At 44.6% G+C, this 22,702-nt stretch overlaps 1 protein-coding gene across 1 annotated transcript; it reads right to left on the minus strand.

Moving 5' to 3' along the window:
* Nucleotides 1–11,649: 11,649 nt before the first annotated feature.
* usp46 (ubiquitin specific peptidase 46) lies at nucleotides 11,650–22,280 on the minus strand. Its single transcript, XM_070961491.1, has 9 exons — nucleotides 21,890–22,280; nucleotides 19,205–19,285; nucleotides 18,880–19,093; nucleotides 16,077–16,315; nucleotides 15,558–15,634; nucleotides 15,373–15,456; nucleotides 15,065–15,262; nucleotides 14,275–14,353; nucleotides 11,650–14,164 (listed from the first exon to the last, which is right to left on the minus strand). Exons 1-9 carry the CDS (start codon nucleotides 21,923–21,925, stop codon nucleotides 14,063–14,065), a joined length of 1,110 nt encoding a protein of 369 aa, XP_070817592.1. The 5' UTR covers nucleotides 21,926–22,280; the 3' UTR covers nucleotides 11,650–14,062.
* Nucleotides 22,281–22,702: the final 422 nt, after the last annotated feature.

Consider the following 22,702-nt stretch of genomic DNA (forward strand, 5'->3'; position numbering starts at 1 on the left):
CACAGTAGACTCAGTAATTCCCCCAATTAACATTTTCTGATGTCACAGTATTACTGCTACCCTGTTTTAACAACAGATGGTGCTGCTGCTCCATCATGAAGATGAGCTCCAGTTAAAAACACTGCAGCGGAAGTTTCTGAATACTCGGTTTTTATGTCACATTCATGTCAAAAATTTAATATGACAAGATATCTTCCTGTACCACACATGCAAAAAGAAAAGAAAAACATCTGTTAGAACATTCTTTGTACTTCTGCACAAGTATTTATGTGGAAAAATGTCCCATAAATTATACAGTGGCGTTGCTAGGGTCTCTTGGGGCTCCAAGCAAGGAATCCCTGGGGCCCCCACCCCACCCGTGCACTCTGTAAAAAATTTGTATTTTGCACACATAAATGCACAATTTCTGGGACATTCGAGATGAATACTGAAAAAATAGATTAGTGGTTCTCAAAGTGAGGTCCAGGGACCAACAGAGGTCCCTGAAAGCCCAGGCCTATCAGTAATCGTTGTTGTAAATAAGTGGCTGGGGCCCCCCTAGTGGCTGGGGGCTCCAAGCAACTGCCTGGCTTGCCTGTCCGCAAGCCCCTGAAATTATACCCTGAAAAGAAATACCAGAAGCCTAAAGTTATTCCAGATAGAGGACTTTTAAAAAATAAAAAAATAAACAAAACAACCCTCTCAGTCACTCTGCATCATCCATGTGTGCGGGTGCACCAGCATGTTCACATCTGAATGAGTTCCTTCAGGGAATCCCAGCAGCATCTTCCCTCTCGTGATGCCTTCACACACTGCTTTAGGATGTTCAGCCCTTTAATTACGTCTCCCTATCTCCAGGTCTTGCCCAGTCATGCACTCCGCTGCCTCACTGGGCAAACCAATTATATTGCTGCCTCTTCAACCCATATCTAATATCTAAAATCAGGCGTGTGCTCTGCAGGGCCTCCATGACCTCTGAGCCTTTAAGAAAAGTCTGTCAATAAGACGGAGTGCTGTTTCTTGTTAATTCTCTGCTCTATTCAGGATTATCGAGTAGAAAAGAAGTTATTTAGTGGATTAGATGGAAACTGTATTCATCTGATAACGCTCGGCTGAACAGCGCTTGTCTGTGCTGATGCTTATTATTGATTACATGGTGGGTTTGAAGCTGCACTGAGACGATGCAGCATGAACTGTGATTTTGTGTCAAGAACAAAATATACTGAATGGCGTAGCTTACTTAACATGATTTTACTCACAGACAGGGTAACAAAATATGTTGTGATTTCGGCGTCATACCAGAGTAAACATAAACCACCAACAAACTCTCTGTGGAGGCAGACAAATTCAAGTGTATCCTCACAGAAGTAGAAAACATCCTTTAACCCTTGCATTAGCAACACTGAGAGACTTGTGGAATATAATGGAAAATAAATGTGAAGAATATGCAGAAGCCCATGTCATGGAAACTTCTCCATGCCTCCTCATCGCATTCCCACACAATGAGTTTCTTGTCTGATCTGCAGCGGTTCAGAGAGGTCCTGGCTCCTGGGACTCAGACCCGGTCCTGCTACCGTGATATAACTGGGAGGCAGCCTGAAGGGTCTGCCTCAGTTCAGTTGTCCTTCTGTGAGCCTGGTGGGAGGAGGGGGTGTTATTTACTTAGGTGTGCTGTGCTAAACTGTGGTCATGGACACAGTGACCCCAGACTGTGGATAGATAGAGATGAGAGAGAAGTTTGAAATGGCTGTTCTCTGTCTCTTCAATGAGCTGTAATGCAATAAAGCGCTGGAGAACATATTTTCATTTGACAGCGAGAGAGCAATAAACTTCTACATCCAGATTTAGCTGTCTAGCAAACTGATGCAACCACTATTTCCTCTGCCACCAAAGTGACAAGGGCTGAGCAGGTGCTTGAAGTGAAATCTTAATTCACGGCCCAAGGTGGAGAGACGGTAGTTGCTGGAGCTCACCCTAAACAGACTCAGAGCTGCAAATCCAACCAAAGTTTCCAGTTTGGTGGAAGAAGCCTGACACAACACTGCTGGACCGTGTGATGTTTCCTCTGGACGTGCTTAATACGCTCAATGCTGGCAAGAGCTGAGATTCTGGAGCTTGAGCGTGATGAGTACCCGCCCTCAGCCAGACCAGAGGGGGAACTTTAATGGGGCTCTATATCACAGCACATGACGACATGGTTATGGGTGACCAGGCTGCAGTGCATAAATCAAAGGGAATATTAAAATAGAGAGCAGGAAATCAAGGGCGGGAGATGCAAAAACAGACATGGAGCAAGAATGTATCAGTGACAAAAGAACAAACTGAACATGAATATGCGTTATCAGTCAGCTCAGGCTGTGATTGTGGAGTCAATGAGTCAATGCAGGTCGACAGGGCCTCTGTACCTCCAAGAGAGGCAGTGCTGTCTTTGGCCCAGAGAGGCCGTTAAACACATCTGGAACAGAGCAGGATGCAGGTTTTGCACAGGAGGATCTCAAAATTTATGACAGGAGGGACAAAACAGAGGTAGACGGAAACATGGAGGACCCATGACTGCGGCTGCATACATGAGTGCAGTGCAGCGCGTGAATAATTGTGAGTGCACCACACGGACAGCCTGACCCCACCCTCTTTATTCGCTATTCTCAGCAGCGCTGGAACACCCAAGGGGAGACTTCCTTGGCACTGAGGAGCATGTGAGGTCATAGCGAAGGCTGCGGGCGTTGGCCCAATGGGTGCTGAGGAGCAAACAGGCCTGGCTGCTCGTCTTCTTCTCAGCTCCAGTGAGATCAGACATCAAGTGACCAAATCCTCTGCCAGAGACAGCGCAGATAAACGCTTCCTTCCGCTCTCTATGACGACTATCATATCAAATAAAGAAAAACGACTCAGAGTTTGGACTCTCATTTTCCCAACGCAGACATTTGTCCAGACTGTTTCCTCTTCCTGCTCTGTCATCCGTTTCACATCTGGGCTATCACAGGCAACGGTCGATTAAGAGGATTTGTAAGTCAAATGATTTGATGCGCTCTCTTCAGAATAGTCAGGCTCTTGCAAAGGCTGGAGCCTGTGGTAATGAACGTGTGATCGGCTGACGCCTGGGGCAGATTAAAGGCCTCAGCTGAGGTGCAGAAAACATCCAGCTCTGTAACATTTTCCTCATGAAATCCGCGTAGGTGCTCTGTAACGAGCAGTCCAGACCTGGCCTGGGAATCGTGTGCCCTGCCTTTCATGATCTTGAAAGAGCAGCGACACAAAAGCAGAGCCCAGACTGAGGTGATTTGGTTCATGGTTTCCCACAGAATTGTTTTTAGCACACCATTAAAGCCTCATAGGCTGTCATGATCTCTTCTCTTTCTCAGGGAAGGGGGGGATGTCAGTGGGTTCTGAGGCTCTGCTCTGCTTGGCAAAGAGGAATCTATTTTCATGTCAAACTGAAGAATCTCTCAGCTGCTAAGTGGAGATGTCAGAGATGTGATTTGCTTCGACGGCTGTGGTGAACTTAACCTTCTTCTCGTCCTCAAAAGGGAGCCCTGCCTGGATGCTGGAAGGCTTCATGTGAAAACACATCTGGATGATGTGATTAATGTGGATAACAGCCATCCTTTTACATTACAGAGCAGCACTGGCAGGGTAGAGTGCCATGGATGCAGGTGTGAGTTTCGAAGGTTACTGCTCCGCTGGGGCTTGTTACACTTTGCTAAGATTTGATACTCTCACGGAAACAGGCGATCAAACCTGGCGCCAACCTCGTGTCCGACTGGCCTCGGTGCTGTACACCCCCACCCTGAACAAGGATGGAGGAAATGAACATTAGAGGATGAGAGAAGGAAAAAAGAGAGGAAGATGTGGTGAACTGCCTCATGATGAACAACTATTAAATATGTGGAAACTTTCTTGTGGTTGTGGTTTGACCTCCGGGGGCGCTGAGTCTTTACAGCTTCGCTTACACTGACTCAACAGACTTCCATGTTTTTGGACGTGTCTGTCTCTGCTTTCTGACTGTTTCTGTCTCTCACAGACAGCTGTGAGGAGGTGGAACTGTTCCTGCGGTAAAAGCAGACAGAAATGAAAGCTGCTTTCTGCAAAGAGATTTTCAAATAATAGAAAAAGTTAAAGAGGCTGAGACAGAACAAGTAAAACTCTACAGTGAGACTTCAGTGAGAAAGCATTTGGATTGATCAATAATTTATTATTATTATTTTTTTCTTCAGGAAATTGGTTTAGATCTGACTTTTCTAATTCAGAACTTGCAGAAATGTGTCCAGCATTAGTTTCTCATCAGCAGTCATGTAGGTTCACCACCAGATGGCAGTTCAACACCAGATGGCAGTTCAACACCAGATGGCAGTTCAACACCAGATGGCAGTTCAAAACTATAATTTACTTCTTGTTCCTCAAGAGGAGATCCTTTACTTAAGTATTAATGATAAAAAAATACTATTGCAAGTAAAAATCTTGCATTCAAAGTTTTACTCAAGCAGAAGTACATAATTACAATAATAAAGTATCAAAAATGTAAGTAAAAAAAATACCTGCAGAATAACAATAAAATAACTTGCAATACTTCAATAATAATAATAAAATTCTTGCAGAATAAACCTCAGAGTGTTACTATATAATACACAGTATGCAGTAATATTACAGCTGCATTAACATGTAACCATGTAAGCACTGGGATTAAATATTTTAAATGTATTCTGTTTGTTCTCTGGTATTTTGCATCTGAGATCTTAATCCGTAGAGTCACCACAGATAAATGCACTGCAGTTAAAAGTACAGAACTGTGGTAATGTGCATTAATATGGCGTAGCCGCAGAGTAAAGTGCTTTCTAGTAAATACAGTACTGGGAATGGACTTTCCAGCACTGGAAACACTGCGCTCCATCAGTAAGCCTTTCTTCTCACTTCATGTTAACATTTTCTGCCTGGTCTTCTGTGATGTATGCGGGCCGGTCTGGACTGTGTGGACGCTCACTGCTGCTCTCCTGCTATAAGCCCCTCTGTGCTGCCCGACAGTTAGTCCAAAAGACTGGCCAGAAAGAAGATGGAGAGGATGAGGGCAGGATGGCTGTGGCAGCTCCTCCTGACCACAGCAATCGTACAGAGACTGACCATGACTGGTCATCAGCACTCTCTGACTAAGAGCCAAAGCTGATTCGGGGGTGAAGTAAAGGTGATCGGAAATCTTATGAGCAACATAATGTGGTTAGAAGTGATTGAAGGACACACGCGTCCTGTGAGCAATGAAGAAAATAAACATTATTTTAAAGAGGCGGTAATAAAAGGGCAGGTCGTGCCCATGTAGTGTCTGTATGTCTCTGGATGGAAAAGGTCTCTCATTTCTCAAACACGTAATGTTTGAGAAGTGAGAGAGTATTTCACCATTTATTTTCTGAGCTGCAAACATTTACTAGTCTTAGTTCTCAGATATGTTTTCAGACAATATGACTGCTTGTCCAGAGGTATCTGAACTTGAATGTTTCACATTATGTATTCATGTTGTGTATATATGTGTTCTCCTTTATGCCATTTTTTCAAGGACCATAAATGGACTACAGAAGTTTTGACGTGCCCACATATCAGTATTTTATAAGAGGGAGGAAAAGCACAAGTTATATTGATTCATAACTGGAAATGTTTAAGGCTCTGTTCTGTGAAAACACCTGAATGAAAATAATTCAAATTGTCTCATTGTCACTGTGAGCCTCCTGATCTTTTCTCCTTTACTGGGAGAGTAAACAACAACCTGAGCATCGACGTGTCAGTACAGACTAAGTGTTCAGAACAAATCAGAAAAAAAAAGCATCTTCAGAGAGAAGACGAAGACACATCATGTGCTGAACTGCTCATGTTTACTCACAATTTGGAGATATGAGGAAGTTCACCTGCAGGACAGTCGGGTCCCTGAATGAAACAGTGACTCCTCATTCATTCATTTGTTCAGCCATTCATTCATTGTGCTTGAAGTGTATATATAGCTCACTTATCTGGAGTAATGGATGAACGTTGCTATTCTAAAAATCAACACATATTGTTAAAATACTTTGTTAACAACCACATAAACAAATGACAGTGTGAGTAAGATGTTTAAGAAATGATTAGCAGATTCCCTTCCTTGTTTGTGTTTCTCAGAGTTCCTTTAGTCTAACATCATATTCCTCAGACGACCACGCTGCTGAAAGTTGAGAGCTATTTGTTCCAAACAGTCTCTGCTTCTCATGCGAAGCAACCAATCACATGTCCTGACAGTCTGATCCATTAGCACGTTGTTCTCTGCAGCTGGAGAGTCAGAGTTCTCAGGAAAGCCTCGTATGTTTACAGAAATCACTTTGCAATTCTCAAAGAGGAAACTGTTTGGCTCTTAGCTCTGTGGGTACTCGTGGATTCCCTTTGATGGAAACTGGAATCAGACGGTGAGAAGAAGAAGAAGAAGAATGTTTGGCACTCCATCCAGCTGTTTCAAGGCTGCCTAGACAATAAGAAAATAAGCCTCACATATTGTGTTTTTTGAATTCAAGCAAATGAACAAGCCAGAAATGTCCTATAACCATCCCACACGAGAATGATCTGACTCATCTGTTGCAATAATCAAAACAGAATATTTGTCCCTGACACCCTGTTATGACTGCTTAAAGTCAGACATCCGCACTTCTCAACTTAAACTGTCATAAAGACGTCACTTTTAATATTAAACATTTGCTGCAGGTTGAAGCTTTGTGGCGATTTAAACCCGAAACAGTCAGTCACTGCTCGTCACTGTGCTTGGTGGTGACGTATCGGTGTGTTTAATGTGAGCAGGAATGTCAGGAAACATCTTTTGGGAGGTTTCTGGGAATTGTGGACAGAAAAAGGGCTCAGTTGTCCAGTTGTCCAGAAAGACTGACTGGAAGTTATTGAGCCCTCCTCCTCCTCCCTCTAGGGACTCTGCAGAGGAATTTACATAATTCGTCTGTTTTTAGAGCACTGTTCCAATAATTAGTGAGAAACAGTGGGTTTATTTTGGTCTTTTCTGATACGCCTGTCACCAAAATAGCCATGACTCAGGGCTCAAGGTAGCGTTACAGGGTTTTATTAAGTATCACATGATAAAAATAGAGTCTGCTCCTCATTTCTTTGGAACTCTGATCACTGATTTGATGTGTAAATGCTGCTTCTTGTTTGTTCAACTGAGCAGTTGTTAATTTTAGAGCAACCAGTCCAGCTTCAGTCCATCTGCACAGCCTCAGAAGTGTGAGACAAACAAGGCAAAGAGCGAAGATAAAGACAGCTGGAAGTGAAAGAAGTGGCAGAGATTGCACAAATCGAACTGCTGCGAAGTGAGCCCATGAAAGTGAGTTTTCAAACCAGGATTCAAAAGAAGCAACAGGTTTAGTGGCTTCATAGTGAGGAAGGAGACTCAACATGTGTCTGCAGTATTTAAAAAAAAGAAAATGATATGATATTTTGCCTCCAAATATTCTCGTTCTTCTTCAGAACTTCACATAATAAATTGATTGATCTGTTACTTTGTTTTCCAGATATGACCCTGCACGAAAACAGAGCAGACACTGTAAGAAATGACACTTTGTCTCATTTCTGTTGCTTCACATCATTGACACACATCATATCTGTAGTTTCTGGGAAAAGCTGAAGGTCTGCCAAAATGTTCTGATAACTGGGACACTGTCATTGTTTGGATACAGATTCTGTGTGTGTGTGTGTGTGTGTGTGTGTGTGTGTGTGTGTGTGTGTCTTCATCCTTCTGTACAGCACTCTGTGGGAGATGAAGTGTTTCTGAGAAGAGGCCTGGAGCTTTCCATAGAAACAGAGTGAGGGGTCAGCGTGATGTCCGAGACCACCCATGGGTCTTCACCGTGGCTTCGTTTCCACACCTTACAATAAATTACTGGAAAACACAAACACCCACAGTCACCCTTCTCCTTGTCGTGCCTCAGACTTTTATCAAATCTTTTTTATAAGATAGAGACTACTTTGTATCAATTGGTGAGCATGTGTCTGAACGAAAAAAGACAATGGGTGGAATGCCACAAGGTTCCACTCTTGGACCACTTCTTTTCAATATCTACATGTTGCCCAGAGCTCAGATTATGGAGCATCATAATATTTCTTATCATACTTACGCAGATGATACACAACTTTATATTTCTGTGTCAACACATGACTACAGTCCCTTACTTTCACTGAGTGAGTGTATTTATCAAATCAATGAGTGGATGTGCCAGAATTTTCTTCAGCTTAATGCAGATAAGACAGTGATTGTATTTGGCCCCAAAAATGAAAGGTCAAAGATCAGTGCTCACCTTAACTCCATGTCACTGACAACAACAGATAAAGGCAGAAATCTTGGTGTAATTATTGATTCTGACCTGAATTTTAACAACCATTTAAAGCTCATTACCAAATCAGCCTACTACCACCTGAAAAATATAACCAGAATTACAGGATGTCTGTCTAAAGAAGACATGGAAAAACTTATTCATGCATTCATTTTCAGTAGGTTGGACTATTGCAACGGAGTCTTTACTGGCCTAAACAAAAAAAATTAGGCAGCTACAGCTGATTCAAAATGCTGCTGCACAAGTCCTTACAAACACCAGAAAAATGGACCATATCACACCAGTCCTCAGATCACTACACTGGCTTCCTGTGAGTCAAAGAATAGACTTTCAAATCTTACTGTTGGTCTACAAATCATTAAATGGTCCAGGACCAAAATATATTCTAGATTTATTAACTCCATATGAAGGTATCCAAAACTCTCAGGTCATCAGGGACAGGTCTATTGTGTGATCCAAGAATGAGAACCAAACAAAGTGAAGCAGCTTTCAGTTATTATGCTCCTTACCTGTGGAACAAATGATTTTAACAAATTTGAAATGATTTTAATGTATTTTTATGCTTCTGTAAAGCACTTTGAATTGCTTGGTGTATGAATTGTGCTATACAAATAAATTTGACTTTTCCTTTGGCCTTTAATAATATTCAGTTATGATTGCAATATAGAGTGCCTTCAATGTATAAATCTTTGGATTATTTATGATGGATGATTACTTTGTGTAATTACTCAGTCATTCTGGCATGCAGCAGACTTTTCCCCAATCAGCATACCAGTAATGTTCAGCTGATGCGGGTGAGCTAATGATGCAGATGATTATTACAATTATGTGTAATTAAAATAATTCGTGATTTGTCCTTTCAAGCTCTGCAAAGTGGAGGCGATGACCCACACACAACATGGTGAGAACAGGAGTTGTTTCCTGAAGCGGTGCTGACGACCTTCTTTTAAAGTGTAAAACTCCACGACGTCACCAGAACAGAATGTCAGACTTAAATTCAGGTGTGATGAGGGTTCAAAACATATTCTGGAGGTTGAACTCAGTTTCAAAAAGTTCTTCAGCTGACAACAAGCTGGTATGTTAGGACCTTCTGGGCTGTCTGCTCTATCTATATTTACAGGTGTCTTCATTTAATGCCTAATTAGGCCTCGCCTGTGTGGATGTGAACAGACAAACTTGATTAACCCCAAACTTTCCTGTGTTGTTGATTCTGTTCAACAGCTCACATCTTCAACCCAAACTCACTTTAAATTGAGGCCACAGCTGTGACCAAACCAGTTTTAAACCTAAAACATGTCTCTCACCTCAAGTAAGACAATCACCAGGTTCCACTTTCTAAGATATACCTTCTAATTTGCCTCACACCATATTAAAAAGTTGTACCAAACAGTGGCAATGATGATTATCCAGCAGACATAAAGAGGAAATATTGTTAATTTTATTGAAGAAATGATAGAAACAGGAAGAAAGAAAAGCACACAGGTTGAAGGTAAATACAGTGGAGATGCTAACTGAGATGATATTTTAGTGCAAACTAGTTAAACTTCTATGATCTTCAAATACACAGCGACCTCTCGCCTCCCAGTCTATTTAAAGGGTTTTTGAACTGGAAAAAATTACATTGCAAATATCTTCAGTGTGTGTGTGTGATCAGATCACTCTCTCATGAAGACACACAGAAAGATCTAATACTCATCTGTTCAGTCTAAATTGCGTCAGGTGTGTGTTTATGACTCCACACGTGAATGCTGAAACCGTCTCCCGTGTTTCCTGTGGATGCAGCCTCGGTGAGAGCTGAAAGAGGTGGAAGCATCAACACAGAGTGAAGACTGTGCCGGCCTCCTGGCAGCTGCTGCAGCGTTTCTCCTCAGGGATTAGCTGAGGTTTCAGGGTGACTGAGAGGACACAAAGCTGATAGCTGCAGAGATGGACATGTTGTCTAATTTTCAGTGAAAACCAAAACAAACAGGAAGTTTCTTCCAGGCTGAGATACGCTCGGGACGCTCTGGATGCTGCACAGGTGACGAGTCTTGATAATGTTTCTCTCCCTTCTTTCTCAGGAAACTGTGATATAACATTAATGTTCTGCAGGGGACATCCTGTTTTTCAGAGAGGCTGTTATGAGGATGCTTTCCTACGGGATGAGCATGCAGTGACAGGACTAAAGCTACACACACCGACACCATAGAAAGCGTTCACGCTGGTAAATTGACAGAAACAGAAATATCCTTGATTTTTGAATGTACTGCACTGCTGAGCTGGAAAAATCCTCTTTATAGAGACACGATATGAAAATACTTAACTACATGTGAAAGTCCTGCATTTTAGGTAAAGTTGAAACCTTCCACACTGTCATTGTAAAATATCCCTTATAGCTGCTCTATCAGTACAAAAGCATTAGCAGATAAATTATCAAAAGTAAAAGTACTCCTTAAGGACAGCATGTCTCCTGTCAGAGTGTAACATTACTGTAAGATTACTACACTGATTATCAAGTAAGCAGCATTTTCATGTTGTAGCTGCATGAAGTTAAGATAATCTTAAGGGCTTTATTTTGGGGATGCACTGATCAAATCCATCAGACAGGAGTCGGCCCTGATGTTGACTTTAATGAGCAGATCAAACATCTGCCAGAAGACACTGATTAACAATTAGCGGGAACCTCAGCTGTTTCTAGTTCAAGTTGTATTAGGGTCAACTGAAAAAATGCTGTTTTTAGTATTTTCATCATTCATCCCACCAAGTTTGGATGAATGCATGCCTGCTTTTATATTATTGGGTAGTTTAATCCATAACATATTTTATAAGGTGGTCACATATTAAGTATGTAAAACTTTGATCTGCAAAGTATTTAGCGCTAACTCAAGTTGTCAAATGAGTAAAAAGTGCAGTATTTGCTTCTGAACTGCAGAAAGTAGCACTGAGTGGAAATACTCAAATACCTCCTAAGTGATAGTACTTAAATAAACATACTAGACAATTACTATGTAGTTGTGTTCCAGATACATTCTACTAATTCTATTCAGCATGTACTTCAAATGAATCATCACATTATGCTGTTTAATTCTTCTTTTTTGGGGAAGTTTATTTCCTCTGTGCATTGCATTGTGGGAGAGTAGCAAGACTCTGCAGCCATGCAAGTTAATCTGTGAGGCTGTACTACTGCATATGCTAATCTAAGGCATAACATTTACCATGCTCAACATCTGAGTTTAGTGTGTTAGCACGCTAACATTTGCTAATTAGCACTTAACACAGCACAGGTGAGGCTGAGGGGCGTGTCATCAGTTCTGCAGGTGTAACAGGAATGAAAACAAACACTCCAGCAAGTTAGATGATAGTCATTTTATTGAACAGAAGGGAAAAAAAACTCAAAATGAGTGTGTTAAACTGTGGTTCTTCATGTTAAAGCATTGAAGCTCATCACTAATAAAGTGCACTTTCAGTTTACAGCCAAATAGAGACTCAAATTCATCTCCTTCCCTTCCACGAGCTCGGTCAGATCCCGGCTGGTGCAGGATCCTCTGCAGCCGAGCTCTCACAGGCAGAACACTGTCACAGTAAGATACATAAGACCAAGTGCAACGACTGATCGTCTCAGTGAGGGCCAGTGCATAAGTGTTAATGGAAGATCGGCGCGTTAGTCTCTTTCCTGTCACCTGTGTCTAAAGTGTCTCACTATTCCTGCTACTGTTTTCTATCCTGGCTCAGTTCAACCCCGTAAAAGCGTGACTGACGGTGACGAATGCGACTGATTATGTGATCGAGTGATTGTAAAAGAACAGCATTTCTCAACAGGGTTTCACTGATGGTCAGCGTAATGCTAAAATCTTTGCCATGAGTGTCTTTACATTTTAAGATCTTCACTTTAAAAAAATATTTTCCTATTTCCAGAAGTGTTTTTCTACATAATATATATGTACAAGTTGTATCTTTACAAAGAAAATAATGTTCTGTTAAAGACTGTTGCAAGGTCAGTTTGGACTCCGGTTTGGCACGTGTTCCTCGTGACTTCACCCAGTGACAGACTAAATGGAAGAGACGGCAGAAACAAGCGCATTCAACAGCCCGAGTTTCGCTGAAATCTGCCTCTCCTGTACGGACACACACAAAGCTCGCTGATGTGCAGCAAACAGGAATGCCATTCACATGAAAACAAACCGTCTGACGTCGCGCGGGCGGCTGAGGAGAAAACACCCACAGCACGGGGGGTTTGCATGACTTAACATTGAAAGTTGAAATTTCGCCTCTGTGGGGTTTTAGGATTCCAATGTGCTACACGTGACACACACACTTTACGCCATCAAAGCCAGAGACAAACAGAAAGAAAACTACCGAGCCGTCGCTCAGTGTTGGGGAAAAAAGAGACGATGCTGCGAAAAGTTACAGAAAGATGGACGAAAGAAGGTCGTGGGTAACGTCCTGGCAGGAAGTGAAGGGGGCGTTTACTTTGATACCACAAACACACAGCACGGGGAAAAGGTCAAACACATCTACCACTAACGTTTAAACTACTCCATATCAGTTGCACCCTTGGATAACTTCACCTCTTATTGCACTAGTATCACTTTTCATGCCGGTCTGAAGATCCTGGGTTGTGTCTCGCTTGCATCCTGTTCATCTGTCTTCTTTTATTTAACATGCAAACTACAAAACAAAATATTTTTTTGCCATCCTATCAAGTTGTGTATTACATACACCGTGTCCTTCACGCAGAGACATAACAAACAAAGCTCTCAAACGAGCCATATTACACACACACACACACACCTTCATTATCTAACAGTCTGCATTACAAATAACAGTAATAAATATGTTCAATAAATAGGGGTTTTCTAGCAGAATAAAAAATGATAAAGATTTGAAGGAGATCCATCTTTCCTGTGTAGTGTTGGAGCATTTGGCTCAGCTGGATTAAAGTACTGATCACACCTGGTTACCAGCGGACAGACAGCGACTCACAGAGTGATGCTCTATGGGAAAAAACCTCTACACTGTGAAAGTTTAGGTAGTTTTCAGTGCGTCGGTTCTCTAATCAATGCTCAGATATTGCTTCAAAACCAATGGAAATTCAACAAATCTCTCTACGCATGTTATACAGTGTTTGTCTCCAACGTCATTCACCTCTCATGCATCCACCAGGGACGTGAACATACCAAAGGACGAGACAGTGATGGGGAAAATAGCCCTAATGAGAGGAATTATGGAGGGGTGACACAGCATGAGAGTAGACCTTATTTACATAGAAATGATATAGTACAATTTCTGACAAGTCTGTAAGTGCACCAGACCCTTTACCCCGCTCCTCCACCGTGTTCCGGGTGGAGAATCACCTCTCCGGGCTTCTCCAGCTAGCCTACACCAAGCGCGTGGGGCTTGACGTGAACGTAGACTCCTTTTTGTTTCATGCTGTTGAGCATTTTTGCTTTTGTTTTAAAGTGCAGTCCAGATGCAGGTGACTAAAAGGCAAGAAGCAAATTACACAGAGAGAGAGAGAGAGAGAGAGAGAGAGAGAGAGAGAGAGAGAGAGAGAGAGAGAGAGAGAGAGAGATGAAGCACAGGTGAAGCCAGAGGACGGGACAGAGGATTGGCACATGCGTCAGACTCGGAGGGCCTGACTTGGAGAACAGGGAGCAGGATGGGATGAGGATGGCGGGAGTCCGGGTCTGTTCAGCTGAAGGTACAAAAACAAAACAAAAAAAAAACCTATTCAGTCCTCTCCTGTGTCGCTGATCCGGCTCCAGTCACTCCCTGGACTGGTAGAAGAGGATGTATCCCGACTCGGAGTTCTTGGAGATGTCTGAGGTAAGCCCGTAAAACTCCTCGATGGCCTGGGCGTCGATTTTCTGCATAAGCAAGACGAGGTTTACTGACAACACAAACACCGGTGAGCACAAACAGATGAGCCAAGGAACACGGAGCAGACCATAACAGGCTGAGACTGAGAGTGACGCACCTCCACAATGTCATCATCAAACAGCAGCCAGAAGCCGTGACTCTTCACGATGGTGATGTAATGACCTCGATTTGGACCGCTGAGGAAACAGAGACAAACAGCAGGAGATACGATCTTTGAGCTCCTGCACTGTGCCGCAGAGCAGTCTGACAAACAAATATCTGCTCATTACATCAGCGTTCGAAAACAGTAAAGTTTTTATCACGCATCATTATTTTCTAATCATCTTCAGGTCACATTTAAATTCTGTCTGAGGCATTCGCTGCACAATTTGAGAGTGATTCCTCGTTACTTAATGCCACTCAATGCACACTGGAATAGACATTTTGGGAAACTTTTTTGCTTTCTTGCCTTTAGTCTTCTCGTCATGGTGAGGATTTACAGTATCTGTGAATATGTAAATAAATTTCCCTTCAATAGCTGCGTTTTGAACCGAACTAGCTGTGATGCTGCACGCACGTGTCGCTGACTCAGAGAAACGAGCCTCCTTTCAGCACGTGGATGTGGGATCAGTCTTTCTGTGTCGCACTCTGCACCTACAGCCTTCTGCGCGGTGAAGGTCGAACATCCAACAATCGGCAACTCACACGCACGTTTTAGCGCATTTCATGACACCGACGTGAGCGGCATCAATCTTCTCATCTAATTCTGGGCAAGAAAGCGAAAGAGCGTGACCTGCCAGGTGCGATCAAAATGTCAGAAGTCTGAGTCTGCAGGAGCTCGAAGGGGATGAGCTTCATGATATATGTGACTCCTCGTAACCCTCCTCCTCTGGGCTGTGATACCGTACCTGCCACAGTGAACCACCACAGCCACCAGGTCGTACATGCGGTCCAGGTTGACCGCGTCCCCGGACGTGTTGAACAGACGGAGCTCCAGCGGGAAAACCACTCGGTAGGAGAGCTTGGTGTAGCGGTGCAGCTGCTCCATGTACTTAAACCTCTTCAGGTGCAGTGCCAGGATCATGGGAAGCTTCTTCACACGCATCCTGCAGGGAAAGCATGCATGCTCAGAGTGTGTGTGTGTGTGTGTGTGTGTGTGTGTGTGTGTGTGTACACTAACACATCGCAGTGGTGTTGAGCTCAGCTCTTTACTGACCGCTTCTGTGCTTCCTGCTTGCTGCAGCATGTCTCACAGTAGTATTTGTATTCACTGCACAAAGTCTCTGTGTTACTGAAGTCCCTGGAGGGGAGAGCATGCCACAGGAGGCTTTGTTATTCACTTCAATTCGCTCTACTGTGAGCTGTGTAGCTGTGACCGAATGGATAATAAATCAATCCTACCTGAGACAGTGTGTTATTGACGTGTTCTGCTCCACATCCACGGAGAGATCCAGAAAATCTTCATCTTTGCTGCTCACCTGTCAGAGAGGGGGAGACGTGAGGTAACTGAACAGTCATTTTCTTTGGCTGAGTCGGTGAGGATAAGCCCGCTGTGACGGAACATCCACCCGCCCGCCTGCCCGCCCACACCTACACACACAGCCAGGCTTTGAAATGCTTATTACACCGAGCGGCTTTTGTGTCTGCGCGGTGCAGCGCTTTGGTGTTTGCAGGGGTTGTTCGGGGCAACCCGTCCCACTGCTCGCCCTCAAACTTGCGAGGACAAAGCCTCCGGCAGCCCTGACGTAGGCTGGTTGGCCGGAGCCCACCGGGTGTGCACACCTTTTATTTATTTTGCATCTCTCAGCATCTCAGCTAAAGGCTAATCCCTTTCTCAGACGTATTCAGGACAGCTCTCTCGCTCAGGGTGACGCAGGGACACCGAACGTACGAGCCCTCCGGCGGAGCGCGGCCACACACCGTTTCACAGTTGAGGCAGCGCGTCTCATTGGTCAGCGTGCCCTGGAAGATATCGTGAACCCACGTCGGCTCCGTCTTGTTCTCCGTCTCGGCCTCGGTGGTGACGGCCGTGCCGTTGTTCTTGAGCCGTCCGTTTTGCTTCTCCTGCTTCTTCTCCTCCTGCAGGATGTCAGCCACCGTGTTCAGCAGGTAGTTGAGGAATTCGTGGGCGTCCTGTTGCATGTAGTTGTCGAACAGATCTGGACGGACATGCAGGGATAAAGAAAAGGTAGAAAAGTTAGAGGTGAACTGGCCATTGATCCATTTAATAACTATTACCTGCCCATACTGAGCCAATGTTTCCCGCACACATAAGCCTGAAGCAGGCCTATAATAAAATCAGTATTTATAACAGACAGCTGAACAGCTTCATGAAGGCTACTGTGATGAAATCATCAGGCTTGTTGACAACAGATCAGTTATGCTTTAATAATATCCCACCAGTAACGTTTTCATCTTTCACCCAGCTCTGTTGAACAATGCATCTTTGGTGCTTTCATGACAAAGAACAGGCGATAATCAGTAATTAGAGGCCTGTCTCTTTCAGCCATCTTGCTTCTCTAAATTTGAACAACCTTGATTTCAAAAACAAATATCTGTATCACTGTTATTTTGTGCACACTTTGCATTAACATGCGTCTTTCCCTATGTTTACATGTAGCAGCGTATTTTGGAAAACGGATATTTTAGCCCCTCCGTTTTCAAAAATAACATCGTGCACACAACATCGTTTTCAAAAATGTTGTCTTTTACATGAACCCGGATAAATACACCGCCAAGTGCATCATAACTATGCCAAACCTATGGGCGCGAGTGTAAACACAGGTCGCATGTTGTGACGTTTCGGAACCTAAAACGCCGTTTAACACCTGTTTACACGCCAACACATAACCGCCGTTTTCAGAAATCTCCACTTTGGCCAGAGTTTTTAAAAATGATCGTTTTCCGTGAAAAAAACTCTGTTTGCGTGTAAACAAGAGGCCAAACCGCATGAAAACATGTGTTTTCCCTAAGTGTAAACGTAGACTCAGACTGCATTTTAATACCAGGTGTAAGTGAGGCGTTTGACTTCTCAGGTGTGATTAATCACAGTAATTGGCACACTGAGCAGACCAATCATGACTGTGATTAGTTACACCTGTGCTTTTCCCGCTACGAGGATTTAATTCTCAGGAAAAGTCGATTATAGATCGCGTGAATAAAATCACAGATAACACAAACACCCACACGCACTTCTGTTTTGACAGATCTGTACGTGAAAGCCGAGCCAGGGGGACTGAGGGGGGACGGACTGAGAGCAGAGGGGGGCACGGAGTCCAGAGAGGAGGCAGCTGACCAAAGCCGCGTCCCAACAGAGATCGCATTGTTCATTCACATAAAGAGCTTCCTCAATGTGGACAGCAGAGAACAGCCGGCCTCTCTGTCAGCCCCGCCTCACCGCCGACACGCACCTGCCCTTCACCTCAAATACTCAGGCTGCATTCAAGCCCGCACTGCTGCAGTCTGCGGACACGTATGTGGAGAGGTGCGCTCAATGGCTGCGACATGAACAAGAACACAGAGTAAAAAATAAAAAAGGCTGCTGAGGAAACGCATCACGTTCAAGCTCGTTTTCGTTTGAGTCGCTCTTCAGACACCGAACCAGGTCACAGCAGTGAAAAGACCTTTTTCACTCAACACAGTTTCAGCCACTAGAAAGAGAATCGCAGGTGGAACCAGTAATTAAATGACAAAGACGCTGTTCCATTCACATCCCAGTCAGCCAGCGAGGCGGCCTGCTCGATACCAGTGCCCTGACCCGCTGGAGCTAAATGGAATGCAGCCAGTCTCAAGGTTATTAAGTACACCTGTGCTTTCCCTGCGACCACATGCTGAAACGTCTGCTTTTTCAGGTCACTAAAACCAAGGGTTTTTTTTTTTAAACGCTGATTTCTGTGTATTCATGTGTACTTGTACAACAGAGCGTTTGGGGGAAACAATGTTATCACCTCAATTCACATACGGCCATCTGTCTCTGAATCAACGAGCGACTGCTCCTCCGGTATTTAATCGTTTTATTTACTGTTGATGAAGACTTTATCGCCACCTCCTCGCCCTGCGTGCTGTTTGAGTGTTTGCGCGTTCGCGTGTACGTGAATAAAAACAGAATTTGGTTTTACAAAGTGTCCCTGAGTCCATCACCAAGTTTACATGCAGTCAATATTCCGGTTTCTGAAACATTTGGAATAACCTGTTTACATGAGTGAGCAAACAGGGGTAGTCAGTTGGGATATCCCAAGCAAACAGCGATGCACGGACGTGTCGACGCACGGAGAACGTCATGACGCAATGCGCGTCATTTCAGCTTCTTCTTCCTGTATCCAAAAACAACAACAACCCCCGCATGGTGGATAATGAACAGCCCGGGGCTGGTGCTGACCCACCACCAGTACTCGACACTATTCTGTCTCACTTTCTTCATTCACGGAAGGCGAGAACGCGAAGAAACAGGAAACGGAGCCGGCGTATACATGACCAAATATTCGGGTTAGAAAAGGAGTAACCCAGGGGTCATGTTCAGGTTTTTAGAAAGGGTTATTGGTGTTTACATGGCCGTGCGCAACCGGGTTATTGCTGATATTCCGGTTATGAAAGGGTTATTCGACTGCATGTAAACAGTTTGGCGTCAACGAAAGGCTTCGCCCAAAACTCCGTCTAAAGTATTTCATGCGAAGTTCGTGTTTCAGTAACCTTCAGCTCTTCAGCCTCAGGTACGGACTCTCACCGTTCTCTTTCCGTAGGCGGGAGATGAACTTCTTGGGCGGGATGACGCCCACTTTCTTCTTCTGCGTGGCGATGGAGTGGAAGAGGTCCGCCAGGCACGTGAGCAGGTTCTCCTTCTTCTTCTGCTGCGCTTTGTAAGCCAGCACGTTCTCCCGGAAAGGCCGGCAGAAGTAGAGAGCCTGGAGCACTGAGTTACAGTAGCACGTGTTTCCAAACTGAGGAGGGAAGGGACACAAAGAGCGATGAAGACATATTAGGAAACCATTCCCAGGTGTCCAGCAGAGGATGTGACTCAGCGTGACCTCTGAGGGTTTGGTGATACTCACGTTGACCAATCCGAAGTAGTGTTCATTGATTGGGAACTGCTCCGGGCCGATGTCTTTCTCCAGAGCAGAGGCATTGGTGCCCTGAGGGAGAAGAGACAGCACACGAGACACCAGACTGAGACGTCTTTTTCACTTCATCTCATATAACACAGTTTACTCACACTTCTTCAGAGTCACAGGGCTAAAAGGAAAGCCTCGTTCCTTTGATCTAGTCTGCGTATGTGTAGCCAAATCAATATGGAAATCGGGGAGCAGCAACCGGCCACGAGGGTTTAAAGCCGCAGCGGAGAGATAAACCTAAATTAGAGGCCTCTCTTTCATGCAGCATAATTGATAAAATGATCCTTCCTGCCAAAAGCCGGCGGATCAGTTCCTGACAGAACGCCGGAGCTCGTCTTCTTCCTGCCAAAGCAGAAACAGGATACGGTCTGAACAGGTAGGCCCGTGTCAAAAGTCAGGAGCATTTTGATCCTGATTGCTGAGACGGGCCACTTATCTCCTGTCAGAGTCCAAAGCTCGAAGCTTTTCCCAATGAACCGCAGCTTTGTTGAGCGGGCGCAGAGGACGCCTTTGACTTTCAGTGACCGTCATTTCTCTCCGTCAAAGCAGCCGCTGAATGCCTCTTTGTACGGTTTACCACGCTCCGTACACATGAACTGACCTCATAATCCAAACACGTCCCTTCATCCTACAAAAGAACTGTGCGAGGTCAGTGAAAGCGACCCCCAGCGCACCTGAAACTCAAATCTTCTGCATCCGTGCGACCCCTTCTGACAGCTGAGCCTCTCTTTCCAACCTGCAGACAGCGGCATCATTTATTGAAAAGGAGAAAGAACTCATCCTTGATTTTCTCAAAGGAAACGTGTAGGTGAACCTGAGAGGTGGCAGGTGCGTCGGCAGGGCTCAAAACGCCGTGAAAAGTCATGACGGCCGCACGCTGTCATCACCGGCTTTGTGTTGTTGTCGCTATTGTTTGGAAACCTTTTCAGCCGTTTGTGTAAAGTGATTATCTATGTGCTTTTAGTCTGAAGGTCCTTGACATATTGCAGATAATAAAGGACACAATCAGTGTGCTGTTGACCTGAATATGCAAAAAGAAGAGAAATTCTCAAGGATGCTTCGATAACAGACACACTTTCAGATAATCTGTGCGACCTTAAAACTTTCTTTAACGTTGCGTCGTTCATGTCAGTCTGTGCAGGCAAATTTCAACTGAAACAGAGCGACTGAAGGTGTGTTTGACTTTGCGTAACAGTGGAACACAGTTTCATTGCATTTAACGTCCATTAATTGTCTATGCATGCTCATTCTTTGGGGGGACGCAGAGGGGGTGAAGACAATTTCAGCTGACTTTGGAGGGACAGATTCATCACACACACGGCCAACCGTCTGTGGACTGCAGGAAGAAGCCAGAGCCAAAGCAGAGGGGACGCAGACACGGGGACGACATGCGGACATCAGTTCGATCATGTTTGACCTTTGCATGCATTTGCCATATTATCATATCGAAACTAAGCAGAGGTGCAAAGATTCATCGACTAGTCGATTCAGCAGCTCCTTTGATAATCCACTGGTCTTTTAATTAGTTTTTCTGCAAAAATGCCCCCAAAAAACTCTGGTTCCAGCTTAAATGTGAATATTTGGTGTATTTTGAGTCTTCTGTGATAGTAAACTGAATATCTTTGGGCTTTTTGGACTGTTGGTTGGGCAAAACAATCTATTTTAAGACATAATCTTCAGCTCTGGGAAACCGTAATCAGCATCTTCCAGAGAAAAATGCCAAATATTTGCTGATTCCAGCTTCTCAAACCTCAAAATCTCAGGGTTTTATTTGTCAGATATGATAGTAGACTGAATATCTTTGGGCTGTCTACTGCAGGCTTTGACGTCAGGACGGGCATTTTTCTATTTCCTCACATTTTAGCAACTTAATTAGTCAATTAATCAAGAAATAACTGGCAAAATAACTGGATGTTGCAGCCTTAATTGGAAAAATATTCACATCAATGTTGGCATTTCAAACACATCTTCAACCCTACAGCAACCAGAGACACCTGAACGCCTCATGACACTGATGTCCACTCAAACCCGACTGTGCTCGGACGCCTGTCTGTGGCGGTGGTGCGTCTGTAACGTGTCTGTAAGCTGCTCTGCACGGGGTCCAGTGCAGTCCCGCAGCGCGTTAGGAGTCATTAATGCAGGCAGCAGCAGTCAGAGGAGACACACTGCAGGCTTTGACATCAGCATCCAGTCTAAACAGAGGGAAGGCCAGTGTGTCTCTGCTAACAGGGTGCAGGCAGGCAGCCGTCTGCAGCTGCAGCAGCTGCACATTATGCAATCACAACAAGCCATCAGAGGCAGCGCGCGGCTCCATTCACCTGTCAATCATCGGTGACAGCTATGCAGTTGCACATTGTGTCATCTCACCAGGCTGCAGCACACAATGTCAACGCTACTAATGGTGCCAGGGTTTGGGCTGCAGGCCCGTCTGAGCACCGGGGTGAGCTGCACATCCTGCAAGTGGTGACCGCCGTTAAATCCACCGTGCATCCACAGCCTCCCCCTGCACTGTGTTTGGGTGCAAGGGGGGAGGCGACTCACCCATGAACATCATCACACACCAGGTCCGAGCAGTGGCTGCAGGCAAATCGATAGCAACACACACACGAGCAGCGAGATACTCACCATATTACAAATGGAGGCGATGTTTCTGACAGTCATTTAGTTTACAGTGTCCCCCTCACCGCCATCTTTATAAAATAAACATGATTTCAGAGCAAGGCGACGCTGAGAGATGAAGTTAATTCGCAGCCGCGGCTGGAGGCCAGACTGCAACCCCAAGCGTCAGAGAGCGGGCGGAGAGACACGGAGCGGCATGCGGCCGGCACGGAGCTGAGGGTCCGGGCTGCGCTCAGCGTCCACACGGCTTCATCCCCGCACACATTTCAAACGCACCGCAGCTGCGAGCCGTCAACGCGTGAGGCCACAGCGGACGGACAAGTTCCAGACAGCAGGTTGTTAGCAACGACCAGGAAACAAGCGTGATGCGGGAGCACGCCGGAGGCCCCGCCCACATGAGATTAACTCCAGTGCTGATTGGCTCAGATGGACTCCGTTTGATTGACGGGCTCGCGAGGCCAAATAGAGAACGCGATGGTGAAGCTTAGGTGAGCTGCAACCAATCAGCAGCGAGCGTGTGACGCAATGGTGTGAGGGAGTTGTAGTTCATATTTTAAGACGCGTTTAAAGAGGTTTTGTGGGATTTAAACTATATTGTTATGCAAAACTCAACGAAGTTATGAATATTTTTAAATAACTGATGACTTTTTGCAAATAATTCATGTGTAAATAAACTGATTCATTTAGTTTATAAATGAGAATATTGAAAAAGTGTCCAAAATGATAATTTATTCGATTCATCATGATGCAAAACACAGAAAAACACTGGAAGACACTGGAACCAGCAGCATTTCTTCTTGATAAGGGACGTTAAAGAGG

The sequence above is a fragment of the Chaetodon trifascialis genome, chromosome 4, assembly GCF_039877785.1.
Source record: "Chaetodon trifascialis isolate fChaTrf1 chromosome 4, fChaTrf1.hap1, whole genome shotgun sequence".
Lineage (NCBI taxonomy): Eukaryota > Metazoa > Chordata > Actinopteri > Chaetodontiformes > Chaetodontidae > Chaetodon > Chaetodon trifascialis.

Coding starts and splice junctions, on each gene's coding strand:
- usp46 (XM_070961491.1), bottom strand. CDS start 21,925: ATGACTGTCAGAAACATCGCCTCCATTTGTAATATG. Junction 16,316..18,879: donor CCGCCTACGGAAAGAGAACG/GTGAGAGTCCGT, acceptor ATGTCCGTCCAG/ATCTGTTCGACAACTACATG. Junction 15,457..15,557: donor TCAATAACACACTGTCTCAG/GTAGGATTGATT, acceptor TCTCCCCTCCAG/GGACTTCAGTAACACAGAGA.